The 21,025-nt window shown below is 37.6% G+C and overlaps 1 protein-coding gene across 3 annotated transcripts; it reads right to left on the bottom strand.

The window, feature by feature from the left end:
• Positions 1–1,382: 1,382 nt before the first annotated feature.
• Positions 1,383–15,982, bottom strand: cd44b (CD44 molecule (Indian blood group) b). Of its 3 annotated transcripts, none has more exons than XM_024282676.2 (8): positions 14,963–15,982; positions 6,070–6,235; positions 5,806–5,948; positions 5,629–5,694; positions 3,569–3,967; positions 3,116–3,187; positions 2,964–3,042; positions 1,383–2,839 (listed from the first exon to the last, which is right to left on the bottom strand). In XM_024282676.2, exons 1-8 carry the CDS (start codon positions 15,027–15,029, stop codon positions 2,614–2,616), a joined length of 1,218 nt encoding a protein of 405 aa, XP_024138444.1. In that variant the 5' UTR covers positions 15,030–15,982; the 3' UTR covers positions 1,383–2,613. The 3 variants fall into 3 exon arrangements, with proteins under 3 accessions (XP_024138444.1, XP_024138445.1, XP_024138442.1); XM_024282677.2 differs by having other exon boundaries at positions 1,383–2,836; XM_024282674.2 differs by having other exon boundaries at positions 1,383–2,848; positions 14,963–15,980.
• Between the last annotated feature and the right edge of the window lie 5,043 nt (positions 15,983–21,025).

Below are 21,025 nucleotides of genomic sequence, written 5' to 3'. Positions count from 1 at the left end.
AATAAGCAAAAAAATCTGACATTCGGGTGAGAAAAATTGTCGTTATTTACAGAAAATCAAAATCTTTGCTTAAATTAAGATAATTTTACTGTTGAAAAACTTTTTCGAATATATTTTTCCTGCAAGATTGAAAATAAGATATTTTTTCTGGAAAAATGGTCTTTTGACTTTCTTAAAATTCCGTTTTTGCAGTGTAATAAATTACTAGAGACTGAAATATCTTCAAAGTTCCTGAAAAATGCTGAAACACTCTTTTCACTACCAATAGAGCCAAAAATGGAAAAGTTGGACCATAGAATAAAAGAACTGTATAAATAAATCCATCCAGCCTTATAATGTATCACTAAAATACATTTTTTATCTCTTTAGTTTTAGTTCTTCCTTTTTTAAAGATACGTCAATAACATTTCTGTTTTTATTGTTTCCAGATTAAATAAAAAAAAAACAAATTTCTACTGTTTTGATCCACATTTTTTTTACTAGTTTTGCTCTATTCCTTCTCCGTCTTCTGAGTGACTTACTGAATTAAAATTTGAGTTGAAATATTTTGACATGACAGACTTCAAAGTCAAGCAGTGAAAAGAGCAGAAACAAATTCCATAAAGGAAATGAGCAGAACGACTACCAAAAGGAGCCTTTAAGCCATTTAAAGATGACGTTTTCTCTTTCTCACTCGTTTAAAAACACCTCTTTTTTCTATTCTGGGTTATGTGGGTGTATTAGAATCCATCCTGGCTGTCATCTGGAAATGTGGAGATGACATATCCGTCACAGAAAACAGCCTTTAAAGCAGCTTTACAAGAGGCAGGAAGTCCATGGAATCCAAAATGTTGTGCAAACTAAAGTTAAAAAAACACATAAAGAGGCTAAATTGAGCAATTGTTTGTTAATTATCATCAGATTGTTGGAAAAAAAGAGAGATTTTACATTCATGGCACAAAATTGGTTTATTTTGTTTTCACTTTCTAATAAAAAAAACTAGTTTGCATCAAAATATGAATAACTTATTAAAAAAGGATTCTATAAGTGAGAAACCGTCCTTTAACTAAACCATTACACCTGTGTTCTTGGTGAAATCGCTACAGAACAGAGTGTACTCCAGATTAATGCCTCCTTAAAACGGGCTTTTGTTCCGTTTTGTCAGCTTGATGACATTGCACGCATGTTAATTGCAGAATGATGCCGTCCGCATCTTTCAAAATGGCCGTCTCTGGCTTATTCATTGTTTCCTGTGTTTGCATGTTCTCGCATCCCGACCGGCTGCCATAGAAACCTCGCTTCCTCCTAATGTGAGAGCGGTGTAACTGCTCGCCTTACCCGTCATCCCCCATTCTCCTCACACTTTTACAGAGTAATCACAGAGGGCACACCGCGCCGCAGCACGTCTTTGTACACATTTATTTATGTCATGACTTTACAAGTTCTTTTCAGCAACCTTTCTTTGTTAATGATTCAAACCTGACTACTCTAGTACAATCTGTGTTTTTTCTGCAAAGCAAAAGTTGAGCTTTAATAATAATAATAATAAAAAACATGATGTATGATGTCAGAATGCCAAAAAACATCACACAATGTAAGTTTTATCAAAGCCAGAGAGTAAATGCAGCATTTTTACTGTAAGAACATGCTTAAACATGAAGTTGTACACACAATTTGAACAAGTACACAAATTCATCACACACACAAACACTGCTGTCACAGTGACAACACAACCAGTCTTTAAAGTCACCGTTCTTCACTTCAAAACAAACCCTTTTGTTTCCACTCAGTCAGGATTTGTGCTCATTTCTTCATCTATTTATCCTTTTCTTTTTCTGCACATCAGACACACATTTACCATATTTTCTTTTTTAGTTTCAGGATATCATCTGTTCATTTCCACAAACCCCCTAAAATATGAACTGGCTTTAAAAGTTCAGAACTCTACAGCAGGTTTACACATGCAGCAATTTTTACACTTTATTTAAAATGAGGGCAGAAAAAAAATCATTTAAAAAAGGTTTCCTTCCTATAACAAAAAAAAAAAAGTTTTTAAACAATATATACAGATAATACGAGTTACAATTACATTACTTGTGACTGTGATATTTTCAGGTTTTATTTTGAAAGTTCAATCTGAAGGCAAACTCTGGAATTAAATAACAAATCTATCAAACAAAAAGGCACATTAATTAGCATCATTATTAGGATTTTGGAGTCACTTAAAACACATTTAAATAAACGACTGATTAGTTCCCAGATGATGTGAACAAATTAACAACAAAATTCATAAAATAAAAAAAACTTACAAAAGTGTAACAAATGCGTAAATTAACTATCATTTTCCCATGTAGCCATCTACGTAAAGCAAAATAATAATAAAAATAATACATATGGTTTTCCAAACTTTGCTTTGTTTTCCTGGAAAAATCAGACGTGAAATTTCTGATCTGATCCAGAAAAGAAGCAACATCTTCAGCTCCAGATGTTAGGCTGACTCTGAAGGTGCAACAGACTGGTTTTAACTCAGAGTGCATTCAGGGGTGGGCAACCAAAATTAATTTTAAAAGTTTAGAGCTTCAGTCCTGATTTGTCTGCCAGCGTGCCCGCTCCTTCCACCTCCACCCGTCTCCCTCACGCCTGCTTGTCCTGATCTGGCGACTCCTCCAGCTTAATGACCGTGAACTCTTCCGTGTTACCGTTCTCCTGAAGCGTCTCTTTGTTCATGAGGGTCACCATCTCCTGGTCTCTGTCCTGGCTGAGAGAGCTGGAAGCCACTGTGGAGGCGGCGGCGGCCGCTGCTGCCGTCCCGTTACCCTCAGTGCCATCTTTGGATGTGATCATGAGGGTTTTCTGCCTGCTGCACAAGCTGTATCACAATCAAATTCATTCATACCTCATTGCTGCTTTCTATTAACTCAAAGCTTTTGATATCAGACATAAAAAGTGTAACGGGGACGCCAAATCATCCATCAGAGCCTCACCTTTTTCTTTTTATGTAGGCCACACACACCAGAAGAATGGCTGCGACTCCCACGATCACTCCAACAACCACCAGCCAGTCTAAACAGGCACATTGAAGGACAGATTTTTAGTAAATGTACTCTCCAGAAGACTGAATAATACAAATCCTCACCTGAATTTCCACTTTTTTCTGGGTTTTTGTCAGTGCCATCAGGCTGCAGGGAACGCCTCTTATCCACGGGTCCTTGATGGAAAGCCACATGGAAACAATGAGAAATGTTAGACCTAAAGTCAAGGAAAAAGTAAAAAAAAAAAAAAAAAAAAAAAAAAACTGCTTCATTTTCAAAATGCAAGCTAGTCTTTCATTTAGTTTTGAGCTATGCTCAAAATGGGTTTTATCTGACACAAGGGGGCAACATGACACATCTTTCTTAATAAAATATTGTAGACTATTGTAGTTTTTTTCAATCAATTATGCAATAAAATTTAAAGTTTTATGATTTATCAAGGTTTAAAAAGAAGTTTATTTTCCAAAGCTACTGAATTTTGATTTTGATTTTGTTTATTTTTTAACTATCAGCAAAGTATTTTTTTTTTTTTGGTAAAATGTTATATTATAAAATACCTTTATCCTGAGAGTTTTCTTCAGTCTGTGGTTCCTCTTCTTTGGACTCAGTGTGACTGTTTTCCTCTTGTGCGTCTCCCGGCCCTCCAACAGGGGTCACTGCAGAGGCGTCCTCCTTCTGAGTGACATATGGTGACATCCCAGATCCAGCCGTGTGGTCCAGTTCCCCAGGAACGTAGGTGTCAGTCACACTGTTGGTGACATTTTCTTCATGGAGGATTTCCTCAGTAAACTCAAAGGAATCCTCTGGCTCTTGTGTGGTGTCGTCAGCCTTCTCGCCCATGGCCTCCTCCCGAAAAATGTCCTTGGAGGTTTTATTTTCAGAGCCATCTTCTGTTGGTGATTTTGTAAAGATTGGTGGCTCCCCTGACTCATCCCCTGGCTGTGGTGTAGTCTCGACTGAATTCAGAAAAGAATAAGGCAAATTCGTTTTTTAAAGGTAAATGAACAAATGCAAAAGTATCCATAAAGTATGCACTGTGGTTATTTTAGCAGAATACATTCACCATGGCTAAAATGACTAAATCACCTCATGGTGAGGTTTATATACTCAGTGATGAATTTAGAAACATAAACCTGCTATGATGCTCGTCAGCAACTAGCTGGTGACAAGACAAACCATATCCCTACTAAATACGATATTACTATCATACAAAGCCCTAGACATGACATAAAAAAAAGATACAAATAGTTCCCTCAATATAGCATTTTGTGTTGTTTTACCACAAACTTGCATACAAATATTTGCAATTTGTGCACACAAGTTAGCATTTTGTGAGTACAAGTTAGCATTGTATTAGTATTTTGTGCACACAAATTAGTATCTTGTACGCACATGGCATTTTGTGCACAAGAGTTTGCTAATATGTGTATGCAAGATACTAATTTGTGTGTACAAAATTCTAACTTCAACTCACAGAATGTCATTTGTGCACACAAGTTTGCATTTTGTGAGTACAAGTTAGTATTTTGTGCACACAAATTAGTATCTTTTACCACAAATTAGGATTTTGTGCACACAAATTAGTATATTGCATACATGCACATATTAGCAATTTGTGCACACAAGTTAGCATTTTGTGAGTACAAGTTCGTGTTTTGTGCACACAAATTAGTATCTTTTACCACAAATTAGGATTTTGTGCACACAAATTAGTATATTGCATACATACATATATTAGCAATTTGTGCACAAAAGTTAGCATTTTATGCACACAAATTAGTATCTTCTACACACATGGCATTTGTGCACACAAGTTAGCATTCTGTGAGTTCAAGTTAGAATTTTGCAGACACAAATTACTATCTTTTACGCACATATTAGCATTTTGTGCACACAAGTTAGCGTTTTTATTATTATTTTGTGCACACAAGTTAGCATTTTTTTTAGCTCAAGTTCATATTTTGTGCACACAAATTAATATCTTATACGCAGATTGCATTTTGTGCACACGAGCTAGCATCCTGTGAGCTCCAGTTAGAATTTTGTGCACACAAATTAGTATCTTTTACGCACAGATTAGCATTTTGTGGGCACAAGTTAGTTTTTTGTGTGCAAAAATTAGTATCTTGTACTCACAAATTCGCATTTTCTGTGCACAAATTTGCATTTATTAGCATTTTCTGCTCTCAATATAGCATTTTGTGAGCACAAGTTTGTATTTTGTGCACACAAATTAGTATCATGTTTGTGCACACAATGTAACATTTTATCAACATTCTATGCACACAGGTGCATAGTGTTTTGTATCCAATTTTGCAGGCACAAGTCAGTGTTTTGTGCACACAGATTACTATTTTTTATGCACATGTTAGCATTTTGTGGCCTAAAATTAGCCTTTTATTAGCATTTTGTGCACACAAGTTAGCATTGTATCTTCTAAAATAATATTTTTTACAACACATTCAGATCCACCAGATTAAATCTGTACTAGATTCCTATATAAATTCATGCGGAAACAGGTCCCATTTGTTTTGCATCATCATCTTTTGGAGTTTGGAGTGACTATGTTTTTTTAAATATATAATATGACAGTAATAGGAAGGTGAACACTACATACCGGGAGCATCCTGGTGGAGTTCTTTTCTGTGAAATCTCTTAGTGCAGTTCTTAGACTCCTTCGACACTTCAAGAACCAGGTGATTGATCCAGAAAAGAAGAAGGAAGATGCAGTGTTAAGAAAAAATGTCATGCATGAGTCAGATAAAAATGTTCACTTAATGATAAAGGGAAGCACCTTTTTCATCAAAGCAGTAAACATCATACGTGTCTTCAGGGGAAACGTTGGAATTAATGAGGAAACCTGTCATGTTTTTTGCACAGTTTTCATGGGAATTCTGTCTGAGGATGGCAATGCTCTGGTTGTTAATCCAACCGTACCTGAAGGGATGACATAGTGTGTTAACATTTATAATCATGTCAAGGATTATTTGGCATTTATAAGGAAGCAAAAGAAAAAAAATCATAATAAAAACATAATATGCACAAGTTATATAGTCACCTGCAGGTTTCCATGGTTGAATTATAAGCTTCCTTAAGTTGCTGTGTGGTTGCCATGGTGCTCTCCAACTGTTCACACACCTTTTGAGCGTCGTTGAAGTTTAGAGAGTGGCGAGATTTTCCTTCAGCCAGAAAAACCCCAGCAAAGCTGCAGGAGCGAGAGCTCACTAAAGGAAACACAAAAAAATGAATGTATTGGCAGGTCATATTAAGTCAAACTTTACAAAGATAAATAAAACTTTTGTTTATTAGACACAATAAATGTAACTCTTCTAGGTATGTTGATGTTAGGAGTGGGTCATCTGGACCCCTAAAGACAGCGCGCTGAACTTTTTTTTTCAATGGTTTTTGATTTTCACTGGTGTTCGTGGCAGAAATAAAATCCTGTCCACCGTCCTCCACCTTTGACATGGGACGGATAACATGTCAATGTAAGGCTAGGGTCATGTGGACCCGTAAGATAACACAAGGGTCAAACAATTGTTCAGTCTTGCAAAAACAAATCTTGGAAGAATTGTTCCTGATAGTAAACCTGGATAAAATTTGATACGTTATTAACAAGCACAAAAAAAATCTACAAGTGGCTTCAAACTTGAATTAAAGACTTGACCTTTTTGAATCTATCTGTAATCTAGTAATCTATCTGTGTTGTCATTTTTTGTGGGTCAATCGTCATTCTCTGTTGGAACAAATGTGTCATCGTGTGGTTGTTAGTGAAAAAGTGAACAGTAAGTTCAGATGTTTAGATGAACTTTGATAAATTAACTTAGACTGGAGGTCTAAAACCTGCTGAAGAAAGGAATGAAAAATTTGCTGTAAAAGTATATATTTGCACATTTGGATTTGGGACAATTGTTGTCATGTTTACATTTGATGGTAAAAAGAGGAAAAAGGTAACGGTGCATCATGACCATAGAAAATGCCATACTAAGTGAATTTGAAATGGTCAAATACAGAACACTGTTATGATTACATTATATCTATTTTAGAAAAAAATAATGGTCCAGAAAGAAACAGAAATAAAGATAATTTTTGTGTGACTTTGCAGCTCTTGTTGGGTTTTGGTCCTGCTGCTACTTTAAAAATGTTCCTACTTCCTTGGTGGTGGTGATGGGGTGTTTGGACATCACTGTCAGCAAGTGGGAGATGTCCTCTCAGTGTCCTACCATTTTGAACTGCACCATAGCCATGTTGGGCCCCATGGCGGGAGGTTGGTTGGACATTACTGTGATTAATCGGGAAATGCCAAATTCAACACACACCCCTCTACCCCTCAACAATATACACTCAAACACACACACAAAATGTTACACAATGAAAGTGGGGCCACTGATCTTCTGTCCCCTACTCCATCCCTAGCCAACCAGGCCCTTAGGCAATGGTGGCTGTGTCCCTTGCTAACTTCATGTCCCAGAGGCCATCTCCCCATGGAGGAAGAGGGAACCCAGAGTTCGTTGGTTAGGCCACGAGCCAGGGATCACATCACATCTAAAACTGACGGTGTCTGTGTCACTGTGGTTTTGGTTCTGGTCCTTGCCCTCAAGTACCGGACTTCTCCAAAATTCCATATATGGGGGAGCCTGGTCGGCACCATGTTTACCACACTCATGGAGGACCCCCACTTCTCCTCCTGGATAGGGGTAAGTGGCCCCTGCTTTTGCTCTATTGGACCGTGGGCAGGTCTCCCGGGTGGTGGGCTGCTTGTCTGGGGCTGAGGGGGTCTCTCCAGGGGTGGGGCCCTGTGCTGGGTCCCCTGGTGCGGCGGGAGGGCTGGAGCTTGCACATATTTGAGTGTGTGTGGACAAGCCCCTTTTGACTAATCCCCACACACACACACACACAAAACCCTTTTTTTTGGACCAATAAACCCCATCTCTAACATCCCACTCTCTCATTCTATCTTCTTCTTTTTCCATCTGCCCCAAATAAAAAAAGTAAATATAATTAAAAGTTTAGCTTTAATATAAAAGAGCACCAATACAAAAACACCCCTTGTTTATTAAGATTCATAACCCCCTAATGTAACTGTAAAATCTGTCCAACACTGCTGCAAATGGCGGCTGAACAGGGCAACTAAAAAAAAAAAAATAGTGCCACAGAAAGAAAGCATTTGAGTTTTATTTCAATTTTCTCCTAAACAATGCAGAGAAAGTGTCACATCCACCTCTTGCAAAGTATAATTTTGGTCAAATTTTCTGATTTGTGAGTAGAATGACTATTTAGTGAGACTACGTTACATCATCCTAAAGGGCCATCTCTCAAAGTGAAAGATTGTTTCTGAGAAAGCAACCAAAGCTTCTCAGGAAATATACTGCGGGTGTCACACAAAGATGTGAAAGGTTCCTCAGGCAAAGGCTGTGCATGTTAATCAAATGGAAAAAGAAAAAAACATTTTTTTTTTTTGTTTTACGATATCTTGGCACCATGGTGACAGATGCAAAGGTTGTGAAATATCTCTGTTAGGTAAAAAAAACAAAAATATATCAAACAGGAAAGGCAAATATGTGTTTCCTTCCTTTGAAAACCCAGAACTGAAAACAAGGCAGTAAAAGTTTTGACAAACAAGGAACTAAGAATAAAAAAAGAACAAAAATAACAGTTTTGCTATGTGGCTTCAACACTGCAACAAAGTAATCCAAATTCATACTTATGATAATATACCATTTTTTTTAGTTATTAGCTACATTACACTTTTTGATTCAAATCTTAGACTTCAAAGTGACAGAAACATACATCAAAATTTGAGCTACAGTTGCAAGAGAAAGTATGTGAACCCATTAGGAGTACCTCAATTTCTGTAATAAATGGACACATGATGTGTTTTTGTTTTAGCTAAATCTAAATCGCAACAATGGAGAAAAGGATTGCCTGCTTAAATCACAACAATTTAGGTTTTCATGTTTTTACACACAATTAAGATTATGCATAAAACCAAGTAATTCCAAAGGGTTCACATATTTTCTCCTTCAGCCGAGGATCTACTGAAGACTTTTTAAAATGTTTTAGATAAACTTCATTGAAGGCCTTATATGAGATCACTTGTAGGAAGTTCACCTCTTTCCTACAGGCATTTCTTAAAGACCCACTTCAATGCAATTTGTGTGTGTTTTGAACATGTTCTTTGGTACTTCTCTTATGAAGGACGTATACAAGGACAATTAAAACAATGTTTCTAAGGATGTCTTTATTCAAATCATTGTGAAGCAGGGGCTTACTAAGAAATGTTGTTTAAAAAAGCTTATCATTGTTATGCAAATTACATAATTTGCCCCCCACATGTTTGGTGCTCAGCTCCATTCCAATAGATCCACTTGTAGACGAATAGATCCGTGTACGTTTTTGTTTTTCTTGTCTGAACTGAAATCTGGCTCTAAACTGTATGAATAGATTGATCTCGCCATTTTTTATGTTAGGTTGTGGGGGGCTGTAAGCTAGCGGGACAGCATGTAAAGAAATGGAGTAGTCCTGTCACTCTGCAGAAACTATGTCCCAGAAAACAACAGTTTTTCTCCTAAATGGTTACACAACAGGAGAGTTAGAGTCTGACTCCATGATCAGCCAAAATTTGAAAAATTGAAAAAAAGGGAGTGGGGCTAATGGAGGAGAACTCAGCGGGGGGAGGTGTGGTCTGGATCAGTTATTGACAGTGATGTTAGCTTAAGGTAACTTAAGGATCTTTTTAATGTCATGATGAAAATAAAGTAATAATAAGAAATAAGGGTGTGAACATTAACGTGTTAACGCACATGATCAATCAAAAATAATTAATACAAAAAAAATCTAAGATACGGTTATTCACTTTCATTCGGCGGTTCAGGCCTCCGCGGCGTGCGTTTAAACATTTTGTCGGGTATTATCCCACTTATACCATGAAAGAAAGAAATATTCAATCAGTTTTTAGTCCTTTATTCTTCCTATTTTTGTTGTTAACTTTAGATCACTTTTTCACTATTTGATTCATGGTCCGGTGCCATATTGTAGAAATACATTTTACCATGTAAAACATTGTGATCAATCCTGGTTAATCCCAACACAAAAGTGCGATTAATCTGATTTTTTTTTTTTAATCGATTGATGGCACTAATTAAAGATTAATGTTCTAAATCTGGAGTTCAGTGTGTGATTTCACATTTTGATTATTTGCAGATAAAATATACAAACACTGTCAAATACTGAGACAAAAAAAAAATAAATAAAAAAAAAATTTTTTTAATTGATTCCTGGCCCTAATAAAAAACAATTATAAGGTTTAGGAGGCCCAAGCAGGCTGCTTCCCCATCCTACAGCGGCTCTCTGTCTGCCAGCCAGCTAGCTTTCCAAGCCCCGGTTAAACAAACCGGCATCGTGGGGAGAGCTTCACCGCTCTTGGCGTGAGCTCCAAATTTCTGAGCGCCGCAGGGTGAGCTTCGGCGCTCTCCCTCTTGACGTTGCAGCAGCGGGGTGAGCTTTAAACTACATGTCAAGCTTTCAAAGATGGGAGGGGCTTTTATGCTGGAGCTGCAGAGCATGGTGACGAGAAACTTCTGAAATGACCTGGGACTTACATTTTTGACCAATCACAAAATTCAACTGTAATACCTTATTTAAACCTGTAGGGGGCAGCACATAGATTGATTTCGACCATAATTTCAGGAATTAAACACATTTATTTCAAATTGTCAAAAATGTGGCAAGGACCAACATTTTAAAAGCACCATTTCAAGAAATAGCCTAAAAAAGTTGATTAAGTTGGTTGCCCTTTAAATTTAGCCAACAAAACATTCTTTTTCAATAAATCAAAAGGTGATCGCAGTGCAACTTCAGCAACAAATAGCTTCTTTAATCACTAACATGTAAGGGAGTTTTACTTCTTGACTTGTTTCCAGCACCTCAACATGTGCTGCCTCATGCCTGACAGTGGAGGGGGCTGAGTTTAAGTGGAGGGATCAAAGGGAGCTCAATATGAGTGGACTACAGCGAAAGCTGACATGAATCAGAGGCGTACTAATCAGTATTCACAGAGAATGACCACGAGTATCTTTATAAACTCTGGGAGGCTGTGATGCCAGTGCCCGCACTCTTCCAAAAGCTCCACCGTCACCTGGAGCCGAAACCAAGGAGACTGCAAAGCCTGGCTGAAGGGGAGCGCTTACGGAGAGTTTGGCCAAAACCTCCTGCTGCATTAAAAGTAGCTGACAAGCCTGGCTCTTTTCATTCAATTCCCACTTTGTCTCATTACCTTTTTCATTGCACTTTGCTCACACAGACTGCCACATCAATACTGTATACACTTTAAACGCTGATCTACCCATGGCAAAAAAACATCTTATTTTTATCCTTTTATCTACATTCTCTCTAGTCTTTCCCAGACACACTTCATTGAAAATGTTTTCGCTCAAGTCTTCTGAAAATACCACAAAGTTAGAAACGCCATGCTTGAACACAGGACACTCTGTGTCTTCCATCAGATCCATTACATCTCGTTGGCCACACTTTACTAGCTGGTTCTGTGGACCTTGTTGTCTGTACCTCCCACAGTGGTCTGCATCACTACAGGGGCCAGAAAACACATTTACTCTTAACCAGGTTGATGGAAAAGGAGATTGGGAGAGAAAACTTAAGCCTGCATACATCAGAATACATCACAGCAAGGGATAAAAATAATTCTGCAAACGGATAGTTTTTACCTTTACCTCAACCACGCCCACTACTTTTCTTTTCTTTTTTTTTTCTGGTTTCCTTTTTCATAGATTGTGGTTCCTTGAGCTTCTCTTTCACAAGCAAACATTCAGTTTATTCAAATAATTAATATGTGATAAAATAGCTAAATCAAAAAATAAATCAACTTTATTTTTTTGCAGCACTTTTCTTCCAGATTGCTTTCCAGGAACTCCCACCCACGCCCCAATATATTATGAAAAATACTCATCTAAAACTAAAAAAATATATATTTAAACTTCACAATAAATCAAAGTACATTCATTTTTCTGGCATTTGCTTTAAGCATTAAAAGTAATCTCTTCTTTCATTCACATTTTAGTTAATTTTTAATGATAAATATTAGAATCAGATTAAAATCAAAAAGTTGTGCAACTGTTTCTAAAGCAGCACACAGATCTTTCTAGCTTTATAAGAAGTAAGGAAATTACATTAAAAAAATACTCAAATGAAAGGTTATATGGTTTACTAAATAGTTTTATTTATAACAAAATTTATTTTAACAGGCAAAAATGCATATATGCCACTAAAAAGGTTTTGGATAAAAAAATGAACAGCTATTTTAAATACCATAAGTATCTTTGTGTTTGTCATGTTTTTGCAGAGCAGCTTCATTTGCACACATTTTTGTGCACATTAGCAAATTGTTTTGCTAATCAATACATACATTTGATATTAATGCTTTAGTTCACAAAGAATACATGACAAGTGCATTTAAAACATTCTATTTTTAGTCTAACTAACACAAATTATGTCAGCAAATGAGGTCTAAATGTAGTTAATGATGAGTTTGGAAATGAGACAATAAGATCTTTTCAAAATGATTTGCTGTATTAATTGGAAATTAGGAATAAATTAAATTTATACATTATGATGATTTTTGTATTCACAGCAGTGGAGTTCTATTAGTTAAGATAAAAATGTTTCTTTAAAAAAATAAAATAGGAGACTGCTGATCAAACCCATGAACTTTAGACTAAAATGATGTTTAAACTTTGGTACTACTACATCTTAATACTAATACAGTATACCACAGCCTGCGACAATGAGATTGTTACAGTGTGTTACAGTATTCTCAAACAGATATACTCCAGCAATTGTTTTGCCTTTTCTGGAGGGCTTTTCAGTTTGGCCACTAGGTAGCGATCGCACTAAAGCATTACACCTTATTCCAGAAGAAGAAGAAAGTATGGGCACAAACAGTGCTTTAGACCTCAAATGAAAACTATTTCCTTAAAAGAGTTTAAAAAATAAAGATGTTCATTTAGTCAGCAATCTGTATTTAGGTCAACCGAGCGTTAGCATTAGCCGTCCTATGGGAAATCCCATTGTATGTCAGCATCAAGCTAGCAGACTTGAGCATTATGTGTTAGATCAGTCCTTACTTTTATGGACCGATCATTGAAAGATTGATTAAGATTGATTTTCTCAACCCAGCCCTAATCTTTAACACATTTAATTTGCAGGAATGTATCCTAAAAGTCATGCTGGAACTCCAGTGAATCTGGAACAGGAATTCCTCACTTAAAATCAATTATTGTTGCAGGTTCACACATGATAATATCAACTTTCACTGATAAAAATTAAAATTTCTAGGAATGTATTTGTTGACAGAAGCGGATATTAGTACAAGGAACTGGTGACACAAAATATGTAAGACACTTATATACTCACACTAAGGACAATTTGCTGAAATCAAGACAGCTGTGAATGATTGGTAACCTAAACCTGGTGTGACATTCACCAACATGACCAAAACTAAAACAAACACAAGTGCTCAATCCTCACCCTTTGATTCTCATTTATTTATTCATATTCATAGAGCAATTGGTCACTTGTGTTACTTAAGAGAAGAACTTCTTTATCTGATTTTGTTTAGCCGCGGTATAGTTCAAGCACGTGTCCAGAAGTACTTGCTGCCCTTGCAGGCACAAGCTCCTCTTTGTCAGGATCGTGTCCTCGGGGCCTCAAACAATCCTTCACTTTGAAACATGACCCCCAACTTGAGGCCGAACCAAGAAAGCCAGAAAGACTACGTTTGGAGAAGTATAATAAAAGAGAAAATAGGTTACTGTGGTAACATTCTTGTCACTCCCTTATCTCCATAGATGAAAAAGTGAACTTAAGGTTTGTACAGGAAGAGCAGCAGATAAGAGGAAAGTTTTATGTCTTTATGATCTGTAGTTGGGTTTTATTCAAAAACTTTTCATCTTTCAAATGAAACTGTTTTTTGTAGACTACAAGTCAAACAATGTGGATTTTATAAGGTGGTAAAGTATACAGTCAACAACTAATTAAAGCTTAACTTTCTCTTAATGCATCTTTTTGCTTTAAGGCTGTTTTTCTACTCAGTGTTCTGTGAGTCTCTGATTGGTTCAGTTGGTGGTCTGGCCAGCCCCCAGGTGCTGCTTTATATGTCAACTTGAATGAATTCTATTGCAAACTTACAGTGTAGCTCACAACAAGACTGAACAAATAGAGTAACAGTCCCTTCTCTTCTCCTTCGTAGACTGTACCTACCCTGTATGGGTACCCTTTCCTATTTTTTTCTCGTTTCTAATCCCCAGTCTGATTTATGGGCTGATGCTGAGTGTTCTTTGGTGCAGCGCCAGAGGGGAGTCTTTATGAACAAGCAGACCACCAGATCCTCAGGGACCGATGCAGACAAGCCCTCAATCCGCCTGATTCCAAAATAATTTTACCTCCAGAGAGGTATCGCTGCAAGCAACATATCCAATCAAAACCTTGGATATCTGATATGGGAAAAAGACAAAGAGGACTTGGAGAAGCATCCTTTGTTACAAAAATAAAGGATGAAAATCCCTCTGAACTGAAGCGACTTTTGTGAAATGGATGGATAATCCCAACGATTGATCAAAAAAAAAAGTTCAAAGTGTGAGTGAGACAGAAGAGTAAGCAGGAACGTCTGTGCTCTTTGTGTCTGTGAGGCATCTCAGACTGCCAGACTGTCTGTGCCGGTGTGAGCACATGCTCTCTTGCTGGCATTCACTCATCCTTTCCACAACCACAGTCTCTGTCTTTTACCGGTTCTGTGCTATTCAAGGCTCAACAAACAGAAAAAAATAATAAAATAAAAACATTACAGCTCTGAAATTCAAATAAAAAAAGCAAATTTTTCCACAATGTGACAAATACTGAAAATTTTACACAAAGAGGTGAAGGCGAAGCATTCTCACCGTCAAGTTCAGCCAAACTGCAGGAGGCCAGTAATCCAAAGATGACCCCGAATAGAAAAGTCCACATCTTGAACAAAGCTGCTGGAGACGGCAGGGTGAGCAGCTGCGACGAAAGGTGTGTAACAGTTCTGCTCTGCACTGGTCTTCCTTTCCCAATAACCAGAGTGACGGCTGGTGTGTGTGTGTGTAAGTGTGTGTTTGTGTGTGAATAAAGGAGCAAGGCAAAAAGCAAACCAAATAAAAAGAACAACAGAAATAAAAGAAAAAAATCTTAAAGTTTCTCTGAAAGCTGTGGATTTAACTCTCCCACATCTAACTTTTCTATCCTCTTTGCTGGAGACGCACAGAAGCTGGTCGCATGCACAGATGAGGAAGAGTGCTTCCTGTGAGCACACACCCTTCTGCCTCTCCCACACTTGCCCCACCTCTGTGCCCGCCCCAAATCATGCACTGTTTTTTCCCCTACTGCGTACTTTTCTTTTCGTCTTCATCTGCCTCTACAGTAACAGATCGATGATCAACTCTTCTTCAGCCTGCCTTGTCTTCCTCTTTATTCACAGCCCATCTGGCCTCCTAGTCCTTTGATTTTATGACTTTTTCTCCTTTGTTCTCTCTATTTAAAACTTTATAACCTATAAAAAGAAGTGATGCAATCATTGTTTTCAGGTCTTCTATGGCAAAACTCATAGATTTAGTTAATTAGGTTGAATTACTTTAAGGTGCAAAACGACAATTAAAAAAAAAAAGAAAATGAATAATAATTACCCTTCTAACTCATCCACACGTGTTATCTCAACAGTAAGAGTTTCATTTTGCACCACAATAAACTTGTTTCTCTCAGTTGACAGATTGGAGCCTGCTCAGGTTTTCTCCAATCCCCCCAGTGGCAACATATCATGTGCTGTTTGCATGTGATTGTTCAACATTCTTCTGAAAGAAGGAGCTGTGACGAAAAAGCATGACTAGAAAGCCTGCAATTCTGTGAGTTCCCTGCAAACAGCCGTGAGGACAGTTACTCGGTCGTCATGGGAACGACGCTCCAATAAAGGATGACCGTCCAGGAGATTCAAACAAACCTTTTTAGGTTCTGCCGCAAAGGATTGATTATAAATTCAGTTTTGAAGATGAAATTGTCAAAACGAGTAACATGATGGGGAAAATATGGATTTTTAGCACCAAATGTGACAAAACTAAAGGGATTTCATAAATGTTTTTGTTATTGGGGTTTACCTCTTGATACATGTTGATGCAAAAATCCATCAAATTTGACTGTCTCCACTCTCAGCCCAGATTTGAAAAATGCAACCAAAAAAAGGGGCGGACTGTGTGGGAGAGGTGTGGTTCAAATCTGTGATTGACAGTGTCAGTGAGGTTGGCTTGAGGTAACGTAGTCACTCTGCGTTTTCAATATGGAGAGTGGTACCGAGTAAAGTGATGCCATTATCTCCACAGAACTTTCTGTAGAGGTTGAGGATTTTTCTCCTCCACATCAAGAGGAGCCAGTTGAGGTGGCTCGGGCATCTGGTCCGGATGGCTCCTGGACGCCTTGGGGAGGTGTTCCGGGCATGTCCCACTGGATGGAGGACCCTGAGGAAGGCCCAGGACATGCATCTAGAGTGTCCTGGGAACATCTCGGGGTTCACCATGAGCTGGATAAGTGACCTGGGAGAGGGAATTCTGGGCATTTTTGCTTAGAATACTCCCCCCGCGGCCCAGTACCGGATGAGTGGAAGAACATGGATGGATAGATGTATGAATTTTTATTTCTGGATACATTTTAAGTCATCAAGTGGTTGAAATGACTTAAGAAGCTACAAATGTGGCGTGTAATATTATACATGTTTTATCCTGACCAAATAGCTGGGATATAAATGCACTTCTTAGTTTATGGAAAACACAGTTTTAAAACACATATTTATATATTATTAGATTAGGAAAAACCTCCTCCACCTCAAGATATTACTCACAAGTGACAGAAAATATTGTCTGAGGAACCTTCACTTTGGAAAGTGCAGCAGAAACTGCAGCCTTTCTGTTGGATTTAGTTCTATGTTATGACCTATTTATTACATAAGACTATTGATTTTGCTAGAATGGCAGGTGTTGTTCTCCTTTGTCACCAAATACATTAGTTGATGATGAAAATGTTCTTTAAAGTCAAGGCGTTTCAAATCCTCTCTTGAGTTAAAAGGAAAGTTCAAAGAGTTCACTGTTACAATCTTCCTCCTACCTTGCAGAGAAAAGTCACTTCCTGTTTCAACCATTTCCTTAGCGATGCCATAGAAACAGCTTCAACAAACAGCAGTGTTTATGGTGCTCACATTTGGTTGATGCAACACTGTTGTGTCACAAAGGATGACTGAAAACAAAATTGGAAAATGGATATATATACCAAAAAGAAGAAATTTATGAGCATCACAAATGTCATAAAGAATCATTTTATGAACAAATCTCCTCTCTGAAAAACAGTCTTACTCGCTCTGGGGTCGAGTTAATGATTCATTTGTTGTGATGGATGAGTCCACACCTGATCATACACAGGAAACCAGACAAGCTCTGTCAACACGAGCAGGTCGTCAACTATAGTCAAACACACCTTATCATCACCGTGTTTGAACCTTTCATGTCTATGAACTTTTTTCCACATTGATGTAAAAAAAAAAAAAAAAAAAAAAAACTTTCTCTGCAGCATACAAAGGGAGTAGCTGTGAGTTAGACATTAAGCTGCTGAGTCAGCCGTGAAAAAGGAAGATTCCATGACAGTTTCTTAGTAAGGGCAGACGTGTGCCGTCATCAGAAATGCTTGTGGTAATGGCGAACTCATGGAACTTTCCCAGCATTCCTCATGTCTCGAAATGCGGCCGTCCTTGGAACATGGGCAGAGGAGAATTCAAGATGGGATTTTTGTGTGTGTGTGAAGCACAGCCTGAAAAGCTATTATACCATTCATCATTTACCAAATGTGTTAAAGATCCACTCTGGTGAAAATTATGCTTTTAGCTAGCAGGAAAGTTCTCAGAAACTTTAAGGAGAAGGAGGGTGGAGTAGCTCCATGCTAGCGGCCCCGCCCACAAATCAGAGGCAAATTTCTAACAAACTCCTGCCGCTCTGCAGAAGCTATGTCCTGGAAAACAACAGTTTTTAAAATTTTGACTAAAAACAACATCATCGTAATCAACCCCTTAATTTATCTCCAGATATGAAATGAAATATAGTTTATGGTTTTGCTTTTAAGTAGATCCTACTTTTAGGTAATTTTAGAGCTGAAGTGGTTTGTTTCATATTTCCATATTTGAGGTGAGCTGCAGACACAGCTGCACTCCTCATAGTTTAATTCCTTAATTCTGAGAGTCAAACAGGGAGGGTTTTGAGTCCACGACCAGTCTCAGGGCGGACGCTCTACCATAAGGCCGCTGATCTGATTAAAACTGTTCCTACTGCAGAGTTGAACAAACATTCAGATGTTCCGAGTAATCTATTAGATTTATCCCTTAGTAAATCTACCCCTAAAGAAAAAACGTGAATAAATAACGGATTTATTTGACTTTTCAGCACAGCGATTTGTGAGTAAAGAGTGGGTAACATCTCAGAGGAAGTGAAAGGGTCTGTTTTCACCTTTTTGAGCTCAGCCTCACCCTGCTGTGTCTCAGCCTTCATGAGATTTTCTAGCATCACGGGAGCATGACTGGACTCCTTCAAAAGGCCGGGCTTAGCAACAGCAACAAAGCAAAGGCCCCTTTTCTGTTTGGGTGCTGGGACATCAGAGAGAGCCAGATGGATGGAGGGGTTTGAGCACGCTGTATATCTAAATGGAATGTCCTGTGTCATCTGGACTCCGTAGGGAGAGCTCTCTGCATGTGGTTGCTCTTTTTTTTTTTTTTCCAGGGTGGGCTTTCCTTAAGAAAACTGATGGTTGAAGCTAATGAGTCAAGGTGATTTCATCAAGATTTCTAAAGAAGGAGGAAGATGAGGGCGTTTATGAGGCAGATCTTTACAGCGACAGAGCACTGAGAGTACTCTGTTTGCTGGCTTTCTGAATAGAAAAGTGCTGATAAAGAGGGAAACGGGAGACCAGAGGAAATCCTGACCACAATGGTTGAACAAACTTGGGAATGAGATAATGTGAATGACAGCGTGACTCTCACCAGCTCTGGTAATCATTTACAAAGCCCATGGTCATACGATCCAATACAGTATTTGTCCTTTGATGTAAGAAACGAGAGCCTTTTGGGAAGAAAATATTAATTTTTATTGAATAAACTTTTGATTTTTAAAAGTATAAACGTAAAGTAAGTGTTTATTTTTATTTTTTTTTTACTTTATTGTACATGTGTTTTATGCCCTCAGATAAGAACAACCTCACCGGCACATTCAAAGGTATATATGGGCGACTGTAAAATGACAAATCAAGACTTTAATCTTGATTGTAAAAAAAAAAAAAACTGCTTGGATTACATTGAGCTCTAGACGATAAAATACATCTTGATACATCTTCTCAATGCCAGTCGCTCTGACCAACATCTTCATTGAACTGTGAGTCTATAAAGTGCAGCAGAGGTGGCTGCTCATCTTATTTGGTCTCCATGGCAACTGGCGTTCTCTCAGCATCGTGCTGTGTCCATGAGCTCATACCGTTCTCTTATCCCTCTCTAGCTCTCTTAAAGTGATTTAGGGACACTTACTATAGAAATGTAGCCAAGCTGCTTACTTGCTGAACATTTCAAGAATATTAAGTTATTTAAATCCATTTTTGGCCTTTTTGTTCATCTTGGTGACAACACTCACATGGGTTTTACCATCTTTCACAGTTTTAACCTTTTTCAGCTTTGGCAGGAAAAAGTCAGTGGAACAACCAGTACATTTACATTATAGCACAATAAAAGGGCATGAGCACTTGGATGAATTTTATAAGAAAATTTGATATTTTCTTAGACATCTGCCAGAAATGTTTGTCAAGTTGAAAAATATGCTCTTTTTTTTATTTGGACATACTGTAGAAAACAGCTGACTACTGCCAACTGTCTTATAGACCCAAAGCTGCTTCTGTCTCCTCCAGCACTGAAACTGATTCCACAGCAACCCCAATACAATAAATCCTCACTCCGAAGACACTGAAAAGTGGTCAAACATCCAAATCTGTTGGGAAAAAATACAATTGTAGAGATCATTTTTCTTACAATATATATATATATATATATATATATTTTTTTTTTTATTTAAAGCGTCAGTATTGACGTATTAATGTATTAATGTATTAATTTAAAAACAGGAAGTCCTAAATTGATTGTAGATTGCCAAAATAAGACATTTTCATGGCTGCAACTGCTTACTTGCTTATTGTAGAAGAGTCATTCCAGAACTGAAGCACATTTGGACTTCATGGAAAATAAATCTTCACTTTTAGGATTTTCGGCTCCATATTCATCAATAATGGTAAAGAATTGTTGATGACTATTAGCTTAGCTTGCAGACCAGAGGTGCAATTCTATGTCATTATACTTCATATTTGGTGTTACCAATTTATGCAGATAATAGGGCTGTAAATGTCATTTAGACTGTTTTAAGATTCATTATGGTCATTAGAAGGGGTGGGGCAAGAGAAGAATGACATTTTAGGAGGTACTCCAAACTTCTTTGAGTTTAAAACAATTTATATTTAAGCAACCTTTTATTTTAGTTTTTTTTTTTGAATATGGACAAGTAAATTTATTCAAAAAGTGCATTTTTTTTTGTATTTTGTAGGTAAAAATTGTACAATTTAATGAGTGGGAACTTAACTTTTCCAATTGGAAAAAAAAAAACCACTACACTTACTAGTACCTACTTAATATAAGACGTACAAGAGAGTTTTTCTTTACATATCTAGGACATGCTTTGGCAGACTGCACATGTAAAACTAATGTGCATCTGCTCAGAGCAAAGATAAACATCTGTCAGAAGAGACACACCTGTCCACTCAATCTGGAAACCAATTACCCTAATTGGTTTTAGTTAAGGATGATGTTTGAGTCAAACTAAAAATAAAGGCCATGGTGGATTTCCTCAGTAGACAAACACAAGATC

This window comes from Oryzias melastigma, linkage group LG6 (genome assembly GCF_002922805.2).
Source record: "Oryzias melastigma strain HK-1 linkage group LG6, ASM292280v2, whole genome shotgun sequence".
NCBI lineage: Eukaryota > Metazoa > Chordata > Actinopteri > Beloniformes > Adrianichthyidae > Oryzias > Oryzias melastigma.
Note: the sequence above shows the minus strand (reverse complement) of the source record. Positions and strands in the feature narration are given on the sequence as shown.

Excerpts from the sequence above, each read along its gene's own strand:
- cd44b (XM_024282674.2), bottom strand. The coding sequence starts at position 15,029 with ATGTGGACTTTTCTATTCGGGGTCATCTTTGGATTACTGGCCTCCTGC. Across the intron at positions 5,695-5,805 it reads TTACTGCTTTGATGAAAAAG|TGTCGAAGGAGTCTAAGAAC; the intron begins GTGCTTCCCTTT and ends TGGTTCTTGAAG. Across the intron at positions 3,968-5,628 it reads ACTCCACCAGGATGCTCCCG|TCGAGACTACACCACAGCCA; the intron begins GTATGTAGTGTT and ends TTCTGAATTCAG.